General features: G+C 43.1%; 1 protein-coding gene across 1 annotated transcript in view; it reads left to right on the top strand.

Moving 5' to 3' along the window:
- The window catches only part of ZNF423 (zinc finger protein 423), a 416,823-nt gene that overhangs the window by 80,626 nt on the left and 319,024 nt on the right, over positions 1–17,173 (top strand). The window contains exon 3 of the mRNA XM_063945343.1: positions 8,208–8,396. Within this exon, the coding sequence (XP_063801413.1) occupies positions 8,208–8,396 (189 nt within the window). The remainder of the gene's footprint in view (positions 1–8,207; positions 8,397–17,173) is intronic.

Genomic DNA, 17,173 nt, shown 5'->3' with positions numbered 1-17,173 from the left:
TTTTTTGTACCTCATTTATATTGATATGTCACAATTAACTTCCTTACTTATAAATACATCAAAATGAGCTGTGTACTGTACGGTTAGGCCAATTCTCCTAAGTGCTGAATGGCTTTCTGTGTTGCATCATCTCGGAACGCTGATTTGGTTCTCAGCCTATGGAGGTGCAAGCAGAATCGGGCTACTGGGCGCAATAAGTGAAATGCAAGCTATGAGCGGAACCTCACGTGTGACTGACTCTGCCACACTGTGGTTTGATCCCATATTCCCTTATACCTCTTAATAGTGCTGTATACGGCTTGTTGAGCCCTTTCCCTGGGTTACTACTTACCCTTGTTGGGTAGGTGCCGCTGCATCTAGTTGCTACTTTGGTGGGCTAATAAGAACCAATCCATTAATGAAGTTAATGATGGCTCCCTACCCATGTTCAAGGCCTCTCGGAACCTGAGGTGTAAATATATAGTAGCAGGACTGCTTGTGGTGACGTGTAACTGCGGCCACTTTACACAATGCCCAGCAATTCTGTATGCTCTGCTATCCCCCGTCATGTCCTACACCCACAAAGCCTGAGGAGCACCAAAAATTCCACAGTTGCGTTACCCGACTACATGTCCCAATAGCCACACATTGCACGATAACCTTTACCTGTGGGGCCCTTCCCTGTGAAATGTGCATACTAAATAATGATACTGTATAGTCCTGCTCAGTAGATGTTACCAGATGTTTGTCACAGTGTGAGTGATTGCTTCTGGCTATATTTCTAAAGCACATGGCAAGTTACTCTCTTTCCCTATTCATAAATAAATATTCACATAGTAGGGTGGGTTGATATTGCTGCCTCATAGTGCTGTGGGCGTATACTCCATTCCAACCTAGGCACTATGGGAAATTCAATTCCGCACAATGGGCAGATGTATTAAGCCTGGAGAAGTGATTAAAGCAGTGATAAGTGCAAGGTGATAACTATCAATTTACATATTGGAGCTGATTGGCTGGTGCGTTATCACCTTCTATTTATCACTGCTTTATTACCGATCCAGGCCTAATACATCTGCCCCAATGTGTAGCCAGGCATATATCGTTCAGTTGGGATCTGGTCTCTAGGTCGACACTATCTAGGTCGACCGCTATTGGTCGACAGGGCTTCTAGGTCGACAGGGTCTCTAGGTTGACATGTTCTATGTCAAAAGGTCGACATGAGTTTTTTATGATTTTTTTCTTCTTTTTTTTTGAAGCTTTTCATACTTAACGATCCACGTGGACTATGATTGGAATGGTAATCTGTGCAGAGCGAAGCTGCGAGGGGACACGGTGCACTAACTGGGGTTCCCGGTTACTCTACGAAGAGAACGACACCAAAAAACATACTCATGTCGACCTGTTGACCTATATACCCCGTCGACTTAGAAACCCTGTCGACCTAGTTGCTGTCGACCAGTAGTGGTCGACCTAGACACTGTCGACCTAGTTATTATCTACCTTCCATACCACACCCGTTCAGTTACGGTAGCCCCGGAATCGCAAGTTTTCCAGCACTCCTCTATGGGGTACGAGGCAGTGTAGATGAATGTAAGTTGCGGGACAGCAAATCGCGTCCATTACGAGAATTTAATCCATCCCCTTTTGTTCGACTGGAATTTGTTTTTTTGTGTGGACACTGGGTCCTCAGATTTCCCTTCACAGTCCCAAAAACATGCTGCTACAGTAGGTGAATGTTTTTGTGTGGTGGATAATTATAACTAAGCAGGACTGGGGCAGGGACTATTGCCTGTGATTAAACACTTATCGTACAATTCTAATATATTAGCATTATGCAAATAAAGGTTAATAAAAATGTCATTTGCCAACAAATGCTCTGTCTGGAAACATGCTAAAGTGATTTCCTACATTATACGCCCATAGATAAAGGCAGATTGCTTGCTCATGGAAAACGTGTTCCAGTGCTAGGAAATATTGCTGTTTCACAATTTCCCTTAAGACAAGTACATTTGTGAAAAACAAACTAATTAAGAAGTATAATGTTCTCCCATATATAAGGATACAGTATCCCACCACTTTTCATGGTTCTCTGTACGATCTAGATGTGCAATCACTACTAGACCTACTGATGTCGCCTAAACTTTTCATGAACGGTTTTGCAAATTCACAGTTTTCAGGACATGCAAACCCCAAAACGGAAGTTTTCAGCTATAAGCCATACAGGTGAAACACAGAAAATTAGAATATCGTGCAAAAGTTCATTTATTTCAGTAATTCAACTTAAAAGGTGAAACTTAATATATTATATAGACTCATTACATGCAAAGTGAGAGATTTCAAGCCTTTATTTGTTATAATTTTGATGATTGTGGCTTACACCTTTTAAGATACCCCCAAATCCAAAATCTCAGAAAATTAGAATGTTACATAAAATCAATTAAAAAAGGATTTTAAATACAGAAATGTCGGCCCTCTAAAAAGTATAATCATACATATGTACTCAGTACTTGGTTTGGGCACCTTGTGCATGAATTACTGCCTCAATGCGGCGTGGCATGGATTCTATCAGCCTGTGGCACTGCTGAGGTGTTATGGAAGACCAGGATGCTTCAATAGCGGCCTTTAGCTTTCTACGTTGTTCGGTCTCATGTCTCTCATTTTTCTCTTGGCAGTGCCCCATAGATTCCCTATGGGGTTCAGGTCAGGCGAGTTTGCTACCATCCTGTATTTAAAATCCTTTTTTTTTTTTTTTTTATCGGTTTTATGTAATATTCTAATTTTCTGAGATTTTGAATTTGGGGTTTCCTTAAGCTGTAAACCACAATCATCAAAATTATAACAAATAAAGGCTTGAAATATCTCACTTTGCATGTAATGAGTCTATATAATATATTAGTTTCACCTTTTAAGTTGAATTACTGAAATAAATTAACTTTTGCACGATATTCTAATTTTCTGAGTTTCACCTGTACATAACATTCTAGTGCTGTTCAGTTAAAACGTATTTGCTTCCTATTATAGCTTTGGCTTGTCATGCTTCTTCAGACTGCGTCCTAATGGGGTCCCAAACAGGTCAAAAAGCTGAGAAGGTATTTTACTGCCAACTCCACTAGATGAGCTGGCACCTGGCTGGTCCTAACACGCCATGTGGGCTTAGGCACAGAGGAGTGACCACTCCCCACTGTCAATGGTGGATAAAGTTAAATGTGTACATGCACCTAACTTAATTGGGTAAAGACAAAAAGGTATTGTGTGTTGAAGTAAGATAAAAAGGAGGGCTGTGAGCCCTGAGCTATAATATATCTATCTATCTATCTATCTATCTATCTATCTATCTATCTATCTATCTATCTATCTATCTATCTATCTAACCTCTAAGCCCAGTGTCTCAAACTCCGCCCCCTGCCAGTGACTAGTGTTGGTCATCCAGTGCTAGTCAGGAGGTGTGGCACAGCATATCCTGGAATACACAGCAGCAAGTGGTTTCAGGTGCCGACGGTAGGAGCCTGAGGAGAAACACGGTTTCAGGTGCTGATGGCAGGAGCCTTATCGTGATGGCAAAATACCCGCCCACTGCACAGTGGGTGGAGTCAGTAACAGGCCGTTACTGACGGTAATAGGGAATCCGCTATTGGCCAGGTCCTGTGAGACCCAAACCCAATCTGTGATCACTTAGCGTGGGTAGCGAGCGCATCAGGTCACAGTTTGTATATTCTGTTTTCCCTATTGCTATACGCATGTTAAATTGTCAAAATGTTCTTGTCTGAATTTGAGAGATTCTTTCCTGAATTTTACTCAATTGTAACTGCTGCTTGATCCAGTCTGTGGTGGTATGCTTTTACATGATATTTTCATTGACATCACTTGGTGTTTTGTTAATGACAAAGGTTTTTGTTTTGCTGGTCAAAGACCAGCGATGGACAATCAGGGAAATTAAACATGTTAAAAATGCCAAATTCCTTGATCCCGACCATTGGGGTATCGGGACAGTCAGAGATGTATTGGGGCCTTAAGGTTATATCTGCAAATTGATGAGTTAAAGAAATAAAATAAAACCAGTCTAATAGAGGGGTGTAGTATAGAACATCTACACTGTCTAGATAGTCAGTAGGTCGACAGTGATAAAGGTCGACATGTTCATAAGGTGTACATGACAATGGTCGACACATTGTTTTGATGGTTTTTATTGCCCACATCTTGTGTATTTCACATTCTGTGACCAGTAGAAACGTAGACCGTGCGGGCTCACTTTGCTTGCCATGCTTTGGGCTCGCCACAGGTTACCGTTTCCATACGTAATCCACGTGGATAGTAAATCAAGCAAATGTGAAAACCCCCAAAAAGTTACCATTGTCATGTCGATCTTTTGAACCTGTCGACTGTACCTTTTGACCTCTAGCACTGTCTGCCTTTCGGACCTGTCGACCTTTTGTTCCATTTGACCTAATGCATGTAGACCTATTGACTGTCTAACTAGGCAGTGTAGATCTATCATCTGGATACCATAATAAAGAACCAGCAATTTGTTTCCCTTTCTGTTTCTGAATTTAGAAGATCCTGGCTACCAGATTTGAATAACCTGCACGCTAGTCGATCTGCATTTACAATTGATAGTCTTATTGAGTTAACAAAGAATTGGTTATTATACACTATTGTCCTTGCTCCCTTTACGGTCAGAAATGTTTCTCCTGCCCGGTGGCACTTTGTGCTGCTGTTTAGGTATACTCATGAACCAGGGTGTTACACTGCCCTTCCTGTTCTATTGCATCTCGGATAACTGCAGCCCAAACTGGCCCCTCCGGTATCTCTCTTGCGCTGCTTTAGCTCTCTGCCCACATCAAACAGTCAGCATGTGGGTCTGAGAGGTCGGAACTTTGAGAGGTCATAAGAAGGTAACGTTAGACAATTTTCTTGTTTCAAGGATAGCCCTAGCTCTTAAGCCCGCTGCTGTGGAGAGATCAATTTTATTAAGTTGTAAGTCATAGGAGGCAAACACCATTAGCTGTAAGGCTGAACAAATCATTTAGTTTTGTATCATTATGGCTGCGGCTTGTTGCAGAGAAAAAAACTCGTTCCAGCAGAGTGAGCAAGACTTTGTTGATACTTTAAAGTAAAACTGTAGCTACAATAACCCTACATAGAAGTTCTGCTATTATTGTATGTTTTGACCCATGGGCCTCTTGTCACATTTAAAATGACATGCCCTCTGAGTTTGACCCAGGCATAGAGATTGTGATAGTCCCCTAAAAAATGTGGTCCCATTTGGAGGAACCTAATGAGTGTTGGTGAATGTGCAGGACATGCAGCTTTTTCACAGTCAATAGCAATATTGCTGATTCTCCGATGCCTATTGGGCATTCAATCCTTTTCATAGACTATAAATGTGATCCTTTTTATATGGGCTATAGTGACCTATTCTATGCCATGCTAGTAGGAAGGGGTTGGGTTTGAAATGCCAGCGGTCGGGGAACTGGCGGCCAGAATACTGACAGCGGCATCCTGATATTGAGAATCCAGACAGAGGGAAGGTAAGTATACTTCCCCACAATGCCCCCCTAACCCTCCCTGCTTAAATCCAAGCCCCCCCCGCAGACTATCCTTAACCCTCCCTGGTGGTGCCTAGACCTACTACCCCACACCTCTTCATGCAGCCTAAACCCTCCCCAGGGGTGGCCAATTCTAACCCTCCCTCCCCAATTGATTTATATTAGAGTCCTGACGTGGCCGCACCATATTCAACAAAGGTTTTTGGAGTTTGCTTGAAGGAATTGATGCCATCTTCCTGTTGGCCTGTTCCAACGTATTGGAAGGAGCTCCAGGGTTCGAAGAGAGATCCAAACTGATCAGGCTTGCATACAAGCACTGTGTAAATGCCACCACTACAGATTAGCAGCAGAATCTGCTGCAGTAAGTATTGTGGGGGCTTCTGATTTTTCGAATCAGATGTCCCCAACCTGAGCAAATTATTGGCAATGGGCCTTTTATACTCAATAGGCCCTTATGTTAGAACTAGGGAAGAGGACAGGAATAATAATTTGTCCCCCATGGAATGGTCATACATCCAGTCCCCACATTTAGTATGCTCCTCCCATCCTAGCAGACTGGGGACATCTAGTGTTCTTTGTAGTTATAAATCTTGCCCTAATTTTGCTCTCAAACTGTGGATATCACATGGGTTCGACCACTACAAGATTGCTACACAGGGCTGAGAGGAATACAGTGTGTGTGTGTGTATGTCTGCTTTGCTTTTGTTATTTTTTACTGCTCAGGTTGGTTAAACCTATTTAGGTTTCTTCACTCTGCATTTATTTATTTTCAAGTTCTCTGATTTGACTGTTGTCCCTTTACGGCATGCCATAGAATACAATGCAGGATGTGAAATGTTGCTGGGTAACCATATGGTAGTGCTATGGGGCTTTAATATATCTTTTGAGAAATATGGAACTGTTGTTTGTATATACCTTTTTAGTAAGCCTCTGTTTATGGTATACGTACAAATTACTCACTCCCGCCAGCTCAGTCCCTCAGTCAATATTAATGCGCTAAAGAAATAACGGCTACTTGTCTGGTGTTAATCAGTTTGATATATGGGGGGACCTTGGACTGTACACCTTAATTCCAAACATAAAAAGGTGCTATCATTCTGAGACTTGTAGTTCCACACAAAAAAAGAAAATGCAGATGCACACTCTGGGTCTGGGACTCCAGGTCGACAACAAAAAGGTTGACACACCTTAGGTCGACGCCAATTGGTCAACACACCTTAGGTCAACATGGACAAAAGGTCATCAGGAACAAGGTCGACATGGAAAAAGGTCGACATGAGTTTTTTATGTGTTTTTTTGTGTCGTTTTCTTCGTAGAGTGACCGGGAACCCCAATTAGTGTACCGCGTCCCCTCGCATGGCTTGCTTCGCTCACCATGCTTCGGGCATGCTGCCTTCGCTACGCTACCGCTTCGCTCGGCACAGATTACCGTTCCAATCGTAGTCCACGTGGATCGTTAAGTATGAAAAGGTTCCAAAACAGAAAAAAATCGTGAAAAGCTCATGTCGACATTTTTCCATGTCGACCTTGTTCCTGTTGACCTTTTGTCCATGTCGACCTAAGGTGTGTCGACCTAAGGTGTGTCGACCTTTTTAGTTGTCGACCTGGAGTCCGGATACCGCACACTCTATAGTACTAAGCACTGCTAATCAGAATAATTGTAATAAACTCTGCAGTCTCACATAGAGCAAAATTGAAGTGCTTATTATAATTTTGGTCAAAAATATATGGGCCCACCAACCGAGGCCAGGTGGCTTCATCTGATGGGTCCTTAACACTAAGGTTCAAGTCCAGGGCACGGGACCCCTCAAGTCATAACAGGCCAATAGCCCCAAGGCCTGGCCAGCTGTTGTGAAACTACAAGTCCCAACATGCCATGCCACAATTTTGCTACTAGGGAATTCTAAACCTGTGGCTGGTACTTGTAGTTTAACAACAACTGGAGAGCCACAGGTTGGCCAGGCCTGCACTAGTAAGAGGTTAAAGCGTTAGGGTTACATAAATAAGAATCAGAAGCTATGTGTTAAGACTGTTACATTGGTAAGAGGTAATAATTAGGATGTTAAAAGGTGTTTCCTAGGTAGAAAAATAATGATGTGCTACAAAAGTACTAGATTAAGTATTACAAAGTGATACTCCAAAGCAGCCAGACCACACCAACCCTGGGGGGCCTACTCCCCAATCTCATCCCTAAAACTGACAAGTTGTATACATTATTCATGATATAGCATTTATTTTTTCTTTTCTGTTTTCATTTTGTTTTATGGTAAACAAACCAGAAATACCTGTGTTCTTGTCCATCAAGTCGATTTCTGAGTTTTGCTAACTCTCTGTTACTTTCAGTAGTTATGTCCCCTGCGTCAGTGGTAATAATTAGACTCATGGCTACAACTCAGAATCTGTATCCTGTGCAGATGGAGCATTTCATATTAGGATTTACCTTTTATTAATTTACATTTATCTACATGGCAAAATAACACTCAGTATTTTCCCATAGAATGGCTGTGCTGTAGATTTACAATTTGAAGCGTATCTGTGATCAAAATGGTTAATAATGTCTTGCCGACTAGCAAGTGACTTTTCTGTTAAAGTTAGATGGATAAAAAAAAAAAAAAAAAAAAAAAGTAATTATGGTATTTTCTGAAAGACAACACTTACTCTATGTTCTTCCTGTGTCTGCAGGGGGCCCTGGAAGGGAGGCAGAGAGAGAGGGACAAGGTTTGGAAGATGGTAACAGCGTGACCAGCCAGGAAGAGAGGATTGAGGAAGAGGAGCTGGAGGATGAGTCAATTTACACCTGCGTTAACTGCCAGCAGGATTTCGATTCCTTGGCCGAGCTGACGGAGCACCGGACTCAGCACTGCCTCGGAGGTAATCCCAAACTAAGTTTGCAGGTCTGACAGGTGGTTAGCTGAGTAATTGGACAATGCAGCGGTAGGGGGTCTGAAGCGAGAATAACGAATTAATCATGTCATTTTTTACAGATAATGTCATTTTTATTGCTATACCTTAGGCCCATGAGTTGCAGAAAATCCATTGCTACCTTTCATCAGATCTTCATATTTTTTTATTTTTAACCATTAAAGCTTTAAGGCAGTCTAAAGTTCTACCTTTCTTTTGACAATTAAATGTTCTGTGTGTGTTCTAACGCGTGTATGCATGTCAATGTCTATGCCTATGTTTGTGTGTACGTACGTACGTACGTACGTACGTGTGTGTATGTATGTATGTATGTATGTATATATATATATATATATATATATATATATATATATATATATATATATATATATATGTATTAAAAGAGAGAAAGCTGTGCAGCGCCAATTGGCGATAACAATACGTACTAGTATATAGACCAGAATTATTACAAATGCTCCTAAAAATGTACACTCCCTTCAATATATTTAGGGCGTCAGCTCATATCTTAAGTAAAAAACACTGGTAGGGCGTTTTATAAGAAATCTAAAAAAATGAATAAGATACGTTAGAGCGACCAATGGTGTTAATGAATAAAAAATAGGAGGGTAAAATTTAAAAATTTATTACTCACAGTAAAATTAGCACCAATAAAAGATAGAAACAAACCACAATAAAAAAAATAAGATCAACTATTGGTAAAAATCAATTTCATAGCTTAAGAGAAGGTAGGTATCCCCAACGCGTTTCGTCCCATCTGGACTTCCTCAGGAAGTCCAGATGGGACGAAACGCGTTGGGGATACCTACCTTCTCTTAAGCTAAGAAATTGATTTTTTACCAATAGTTGATCTTATTAATTGATAATCTTTCTAAATTGAGTCCTCTTAGATCTTACCACATATACCCTTTTCTAAACAATTTTTGTTTTTTGTGTTTTTATATGTTGGTGATAATTCTGTATTGACTTTTTTATCTCAAAACCTTTCTTTTTTGTTTTTAAGTATATATATTTTTTTTATTGTGTTTTTTATTGTGGTTTGTTTCTATTTTTTATTGGTGCTAATTTTACTGTGAGTAATAAATTTTTAAATTTTACCCTCCTATTTTTTATTCATTAACACCATTGGTCGCTCTAACGTATCTTATTCATTTTTTTAGATATATATATGTATATACATATATATATATATATTATGTATGTATATATGTGTGTGTGTGTGTGTGTATGTGTGTATATATATATATATATATATATATATATATATATATATATATATATATATATATATATATATATATATATATATATATATATATTGTATGTGAATATTTATCCGTATCTATCTGGGTCCAATATATAATACAGGCGGTCAGGAGACCGACGACTGAATGCTGGCGGTAAGCGCAGTGAGTGCACTCGCCACATTCAGGCTTGGTGGTGAGCTTCACTCGCCACACTATTATATTCCTTCTTGGGTGGTGGCGTGAACCACCACCTGAATGGGAAATGGGGGCTTTTGTTGGGATTCCAGCCAGTGGCATTTTGCCAGCTGTCGGGTTTCCGGCATCTGTCTCCTGACTGATTCTGTCTGTCTGTGTGTGGTGTTTTTTTTTTTTTTCAAGTACAATTTTTTATTGTTTGAAGATAAAGGTGTATACAATACATAAGCAGTATCGTCATGAAATCAGAATGAAAGAATCCAAATGTAAAGAATTGAACTTTGTGTTGTTGTAGACAACAATCCATAGCATAAGCCAGTAGAAAACAATAACCTATAAATTGCATGTTATGTTACAGCTGTGGATTCAAGCATAGTAAATTCGTTAAAACAATAATGACAGCAATAATGAAAACAATAGGGAAAAAGGAGTGACAGGGGGAGGGTTGGAAGGGGAAGGGAGATGTCTGATCTTAAGTAAGAAAAGGGTATCTCTCGTAATTTAGAGAAATACATAAAAACTTATCGAGTGAGTTAAAGTGTAATTGCATGTGGTATTAAGACATAGCGAGAATGCGTAACAAGTGCCATTCTGTGTTTTCATATACTTTCATAATACGGTCCTGAGTAGGCAAATCTAGTGATTGTATAAAAGGAGACCATTTAGCATAGAATTTTCAACATGTTTGCCAATCTGTGTGTGGTGTTTATTCATCTGTAATGGATGTATGCGTTCAGTTTGCTTTTTGTTTTGTATCTATTTTACTTAATTATTACAGGTTATAGTTCGTAGAATACATATTTTATTTCCTTTCAAAGCCTAAGGTCCTATACACAGATTTAATCATGTGTCATTGACATTCCGGTGCCATATATATCCTCAATTTCCACAGAAAATTGTAACGGTTCTGCCTTTCCCCAATATTTTGCATAAATGTCCTAGTGGCGCTTGCTTTGTGGAGTCAACGGTTCTCAGTACCTTTAATACTTGCAAGAAATGTTTATAAAACTCTTAAAAGCTCTCCATATTCTATGCTGTCTATGGCATATGCATTCTGTGGAGCCTTGTTTTCATGCTGAGAAAGCTTTTACTAAAGTTGATGCCATGGCACCATAGAATAACATTCTGACTGATGAAGTTTCTTTGAATAGGAGCCTTCTCCCCCCCCACACACACCTATTGTATCGGGCATTTTGTTGTTTACCTCTCTAATGTAGCTTATTCCTTACTACTTCTAAACGTCTGGTTTTCTGTCCTGTTAGAAGTGTGATAAGTTCACAAATTCTTATGCCGCTGATTGGTCCATTCACACCTGTGCGCAGTGTGTGGTATACAATGGCTGAAAAATGTGACCTCCATAAATCCAAATTTCTATAACTCAGTCCCCCATGTGCGTTACATTTCTTCTGCTTTCAGACTTGATTTCAAGCCTGTTCGGTGTATATAGTATAAATATGTTGAAGAAAGTTATGCTAGCACCTATATTGCTGCTCATTGTCCATATTGTTTCCATACCGGAAGCACTTAACCCCAAAGCTTTAGGAGAGAAATGGCTATAATGTAATTTAGCTTGCTTTGGAGGGCATCAAATGGCTGCTCACTCTGATGTACTAAGGACCTAATTAAAGGTTGATTGCAAAACGTTTTCCTCTAATGGGCAAAACCATGTGCAGTGCAGGTGGGGCAGATATAACATGTGCACAGAGAGTTAGATTTGGGTGGGGTGTGTTCAAACTGAAATCTAAATTGCAGTGTAAAAATAAAACAGCCGGTATTTACCCTGCACAGAAACAATATAACCCACCCAAATCTAACTCTCTCTGCACATGTTTTATCTGCCCCACCTGCAGTGCCCATTAGAGGAAAATGTTGTTTTGCAATCAACCTTAAATTAGGCCCTAAGCCCTCTAGAGTGATAGAGTGGAAAGATTTAGTACCAGCCAATCCACTCCAACTACCTTGTTACAGGGGATGTTGAAAAATGACAGTTAAGAGCTAATTGGTTGGTAGATTATGTTGCTCCACTTTATCACTCTTTAGTGATCTTTAGCAATCAATTTGCCAGTGGTCAGGATACAGACACAGGAATCCTGACTACTGACAGCCGGAATCCCGGAGCACAGGGGCTATTGCCACTCGTGGGTGTCCACGACACCAATAGAGTGAGAAGAGATCCTGTGGAGAGCACAGCGAGCCACCGAGTCCTCCGCAAGCCTGCAAGAGGACTCTTAGCGCTCGTCCCACTGCCGGCATTCTGGCGGGCATCCCGCCCGCTGGTAAATAGTATGTGTTCAACTCCGCCCAATGTGGTTTTACTAATGTACACAAATGACCTATCCAGAGGGATTTACTACTGGTACCCCTTTCAGACATAGACCCCAGCTTTAACCCGCCTCAGACCAGGAAGACTGAGCATTGGTTGAAGCCGTAGTTTTTCAAACCTGGGTGACGACTCGGGTTATTCTCCAGGTTGTCACCCTTCACACCTGACCCGGGTCTTCTGGCTTTCAGTGGGTGCTTGGAGAGGATGTAATTTCCACACTCTACTGTGCCCCGCCAAATCATTTATTTTAGACATACCCCAGGTTTTCTAGACCCGCGTCATACATTTCACACTCAGACCAGGGCACTGACCCGGGTTGCAAGTCCTGGGAATAACCCTGGTCTGGTTCAGGGCCATGGACCCTGATCAGACCCTTTCAGGGCCCTGGTTGATGCGCGTGCACTGGTAAAAAACACTGGTTTTTGGTTTGTCTGAAAGGGGTATAACTAAATATAGCCCTGATGCTTACACTTAAGACATGACATGGGGAATGATTGCCTAAATAAATGTCCTTAATTCATTCATTTTTGTCTACACCTCCTAGGGGGTGTGAGTGAAAAGAAGCAATTTTATCATTACCGTAATCTGCACAGAACAAACACGACTCTCCTCCTACATAACCTCACAACTAACACCTTTTAGGATTTTTTTTTTTAATGCAAATTTACTGCAAACAGAAAGTTTGCATCTTTCAATAGAATAGGATTCTTTAAAATAAGGTCGGTCGTTTACAGGGACAATTCATTTCTACTGGCTCTTAAACAAGAATGTTGCGTGGGGTGTTGTAAACATAGAAACATAGAATTTGATGGCAGATAAGAAACACTTGGCCCATCTAGTCTGCCTCCTTTTTCTCTGACGTCCTAAGTGGATGCTGGGACTCCGTAAGGACCATGGGGAATAGCGGCTCCGCAGGAGACTGGGCACAACTAAAAGAAAGCTTTTGGTCTAACTGGTGTGCTCTGGTTCCTCCCTCTATGACCCTCCTCCAGACCTCAGTTAGAATCTTGTGCCCGGCTGAGCTGGATGCACACTAGGAGCTCTCCTGAGCTCCTAGAAAAGAAAGTATATTTTAGTTTTTTTATTTTCAGTGAGATCTGCTGGCAACAGACTCACTGCTACGAGGGACTAAGGGGAGAAGAAGCGAACCTACCTGATTGGAGATAGTTTGGGCTTCTTAGGCTACTGGACACCATTAGCTCCAGAGGGATCGAACACAGGACCCGACCTCGATCGTTCGGTCCCGGAGCCGCGCCGCCGTCCCCCTTACAGAGCCAGAAGCATGAAGATGGTCCTGAAAATCGGCGGCAGAAGACTTCGGTCTTCAACAAGGTAGCGCACAGCACTGCAGCTGTGCGCCATTGCTCCTCATGCACACCACACACTCCGGTCACTGATGGGTGCAGGGCGCTGGGGGGGGGCGCCCTGAGCAGCAATATTCATACCTTGGCTGGCAAAAAATCACAATATATAGTCCCAGAGGCTATATATGTGATAAATACCCCTGCCAGAATCCATAAAAAAAAGCGGGAGAAAAGTCAGCCGAAAAAGGGGCGGGGCTATCTCCCTCAGCACACTGGCGCCATTTTTCCCTCACAGCTCCGCTGGAAGGATCGCTCCCTGGCTCTCCCCTGCAGTTTCAAGCATCAAAAGGGTAAAAAAGAGAGGGGGGGCACTAAATTTAGGCGCAGCAATATATATATATAAGCAGCTATAAGGGAAAACACTCAGTTATAGTGTTAATCCCTGTGTTATATAGCGCTCTGGTGTGTGCTGGCATACTCTCTCTCTGTCTCCCGAAAGGGCTTTGTGGGGTCCTGTCCTCTGCCAGAGCATACCCTGTGTGTGTGCGGTGTGTTGGTACGGCTGTGTCGACATGTTTGATGAGGAGGCTTACGTGGAGGCGGAGCAGATGCCGATAAATGTGATGTCACCCCCTGCGGGGTCGACACCTGAGTGGATGGTTATGTGGAAGGAATTACGCGACAGTGTCGACTCCTTACATAAAAGGTTTGACGACATACCAAATATGGGACAGCCGGCTTCTCAGCCTGTGCCTGCCCAGGCGTCTCAAAAGCCATCACGGGCTCTAAAACGCCCGCTACCTCAGATGGCAGACACAGATGTCGACACGGATACTGACTCCAGTGTCGACGACTATGAGACTAATGTAACTTCCAATAGGGCCACACGTTACATGATTGAGGCAATGAAAAATGTGTTGCATATTTCTGATGTTACCCCAGGTACCACAAAAAAGGGTATTATGTTTGGAGAGAAAAAACTACCAGTAGTTTTACCTCCATCTGAGGAATTAAATGAAGTGTGTGAAGAAGCGTGGGCTTCCCCCGATAAGAAACTGGTAATTTCTAAAAGGTTACTAATGACGTACCCTTTCCCGCCAGAGGATAGGTCACGTTGGGAAACATCCCCTAGGGTGGATAAAGCGCTCACACGCTTGTCAAAGAAGGTGGCACTACCGTCTCTGGATACGGCCGCCCTAAAGGAACCTGCTGATAGAAAGCAGGAAACTATGCTGAAGTCTGTATATACACACACAGGTATTATACTGAGACCAGCTATTGCTTCAGCATGGATGTGCAGTGCTGCAGCTGCGTGGTCAGATTACCTGTCGGAAAATATTGATACCCTAGACAGGGACACTATATTGCTAACCGTAGAGCATATTAAAGACGCAGTCTTATACATGAGAGATGCACAGAGGGATATTTGCCGGCTGGCATCTAAAATAAGTGCAATGTCCATTTCTGCCAGGAGAGGGTTATGGACTTGGCAGTGGACAGGTGATGCAGATTCTAAAAGGCACATGGAAGTTTTGCCTTATAAAGGTGAGGAGTTGTTCGGGGATGGTCTCTCGGACCTCGTTTCCACAGCAACAGCTGGGAAGTCTACATTTTTACCCCATGTTCCCTCACAGCCAAAGAAAGCACCGTATTATCAGGTACAGTCCTTTCGGCCCCATAAGGGCAAGCGGGTTAAAGGCGCGTCCTTTCTGCCCAGAGGCAGAGGTAGAGGGAAAAAGCTGCAGCATACAGCCAGTTCCCAGGAGCAAAAGTCCTCCCCCGCTTCCTCCAAGTCCACCGCATGACGCTGGGGCTCCACAGGCGGAGCCGGGTACAATGGGGGCCCGTCTCAAAAATTTCAGCAATCAGTGGGCTCGCTCACGGGTGGATCCCTGGATCCTTCAAGTAGTATCTCAGGGGTACAAGCTGGAATTCGAGACGTCTCCTCCCCGCCGTTTCCTTAAATCTGCCTTGCCAACAACTCCCTCAGGCAGGGAGGCAGTGTTAGAGGCAATTCACAAGCTGTATTCCCAGCAGGTGATAGTCAAAGTGCCCCTACTTCAACAAGGACAGGGTTACTATTCCACAATGTTTGTGGTACCGAAACCGGACGGTTCGGTGAGACCCATTTTAAATTTGAAATCCTTGAACACATATATAAAAAAATTCAAGTTCAAGATGGAATCGCTCAGGGCGGTTATTGCAAGCCTGGACGAGGGGGATTACATGGTATCACTGGACATCAAGGATGCTTACCTGCATGTCCCCATTTACCATCCTCACCAGGAGTACCTCAGATTTGTGGTACAGGATTGTCATTACCAATTCCAGACGTTGCCGTTTGGTCTGTCCACGGCTCCGAGGGTATTTACCAAGGTAATGGCCGAAATGATGATACTCCTTCGAAAGAAGGGAGTTTTAATTATCCCATACTTGGACGATCTCCTGATAAAGGCGAGGTCCAGGGAGCAGTTGTTGGTCGGGGTAGCACTATCTCGGGAGGTGCTACAACAGCACGGCTGGATTCTAAATATTCCAAAGTCACAGCTGGTTCCTACGACACGTCTACTGTTCCTGGGGATGGTTCTGGACACAGAACAGAAAAAAGTGTTTCTCCCGGAGGAGAAGGCCAAGGAGCTGTCATCTCTAGTCAGAGGCCTCCTAAAACCAAAACAGGTGTCGGTGCATCACTGCACGCGGATCCTGGGAAAGATGGTAGCTTCCTACGAAGCAATTCGATTCGGCAGGTTCCATGCAAGAACCTTTCAGTGGGACCTGTTGGACAAGTGGTCCGGATCGCATCTTCAGATGCATCGGCTGATAACCCTGTCTCCAAGGACCAGGGTGTCTCTGCTGTGGTGGCTGCAAAGTGCTCATCTTCAAGAGGGCCGCAGATTCGGCATACAGGACTGGGTCCTGGTGACCACGGATGCCAGCCTTCGAGGCTGGGGGGCAGTCACACAGGGAAGAAACTTCCAAGGACTATGGTCAAGTCAGGAGACTTCCCTACACATAAATATTCTGGAACTGAGGGCCATTTTCAATGCCCTAAATCAGGCAAGACCCCTGCTTCAAAACCAGCCGGTACTGATCCAGTCAGACAACATCACGGCAGTCGCCCATGTAAACCGACAGGGCGGCACAAGAAGCAGGACGGCGATGGCAGAAGCCACAAGGATTCTCCGATGGGCGGAAAATCACGTGTTAGCACTGTCAGCAGTGTTCATTCCGGGAGTGGACAACTGGGAAGCAGACTTCCTCAGCAGACACGACCTCCACCCGGGAGAGTGGGGACTTCATCCGGAAGTCTTCCAACTGATTGTAAACCGCTGGGAAAAGCCACAGGTGGACATGATGGCGTCCCGCCTAAACAAAAAGCTAGAAAGATATTGCGCCAGGTCGAGAGACCCTCAGGCGATAGCTGTGGACGCTCTAGTGACACAGTGGGTGTACCCGTCGGTTTATGTGTTCCCTCCTCTTCCTCTCATACCAAAGGTACTGAGGTTAATAAGGAGAAGAGGAGTAAGAACTATACTCATTGTTCCGGATTGGCCAAGAAGAGCTTGGTACCCGGAACTTCAAGAAATGATCTCAGAGGACCCATGGCCTCTGCCGCTCAGACAGGACCTGCTGCAGCAGGGGCCCTGTCTGTTCCAAGAC

This window comes from Pseudophryne corroboree, chromosome 11 (assembly GCF_028390025.1).
Source record: "Pseudophryne corroboree isolate aPseCor3 chromosome 11, aPseCor3.hap2, whole genome shotgun sequence".
Classification (NCBI taxonomy): Eukaryota; Metazoa; Chordata; class Amphibia; order Anura; family Myobatrachidae; genus Pseudophryne; species Pseudophryne corroboree.
The sequence above is the reverse complement of the archived record's forward strand: the minus strand, read 5'-3'. Positions and strand labels throughout refer to the sequence as shown.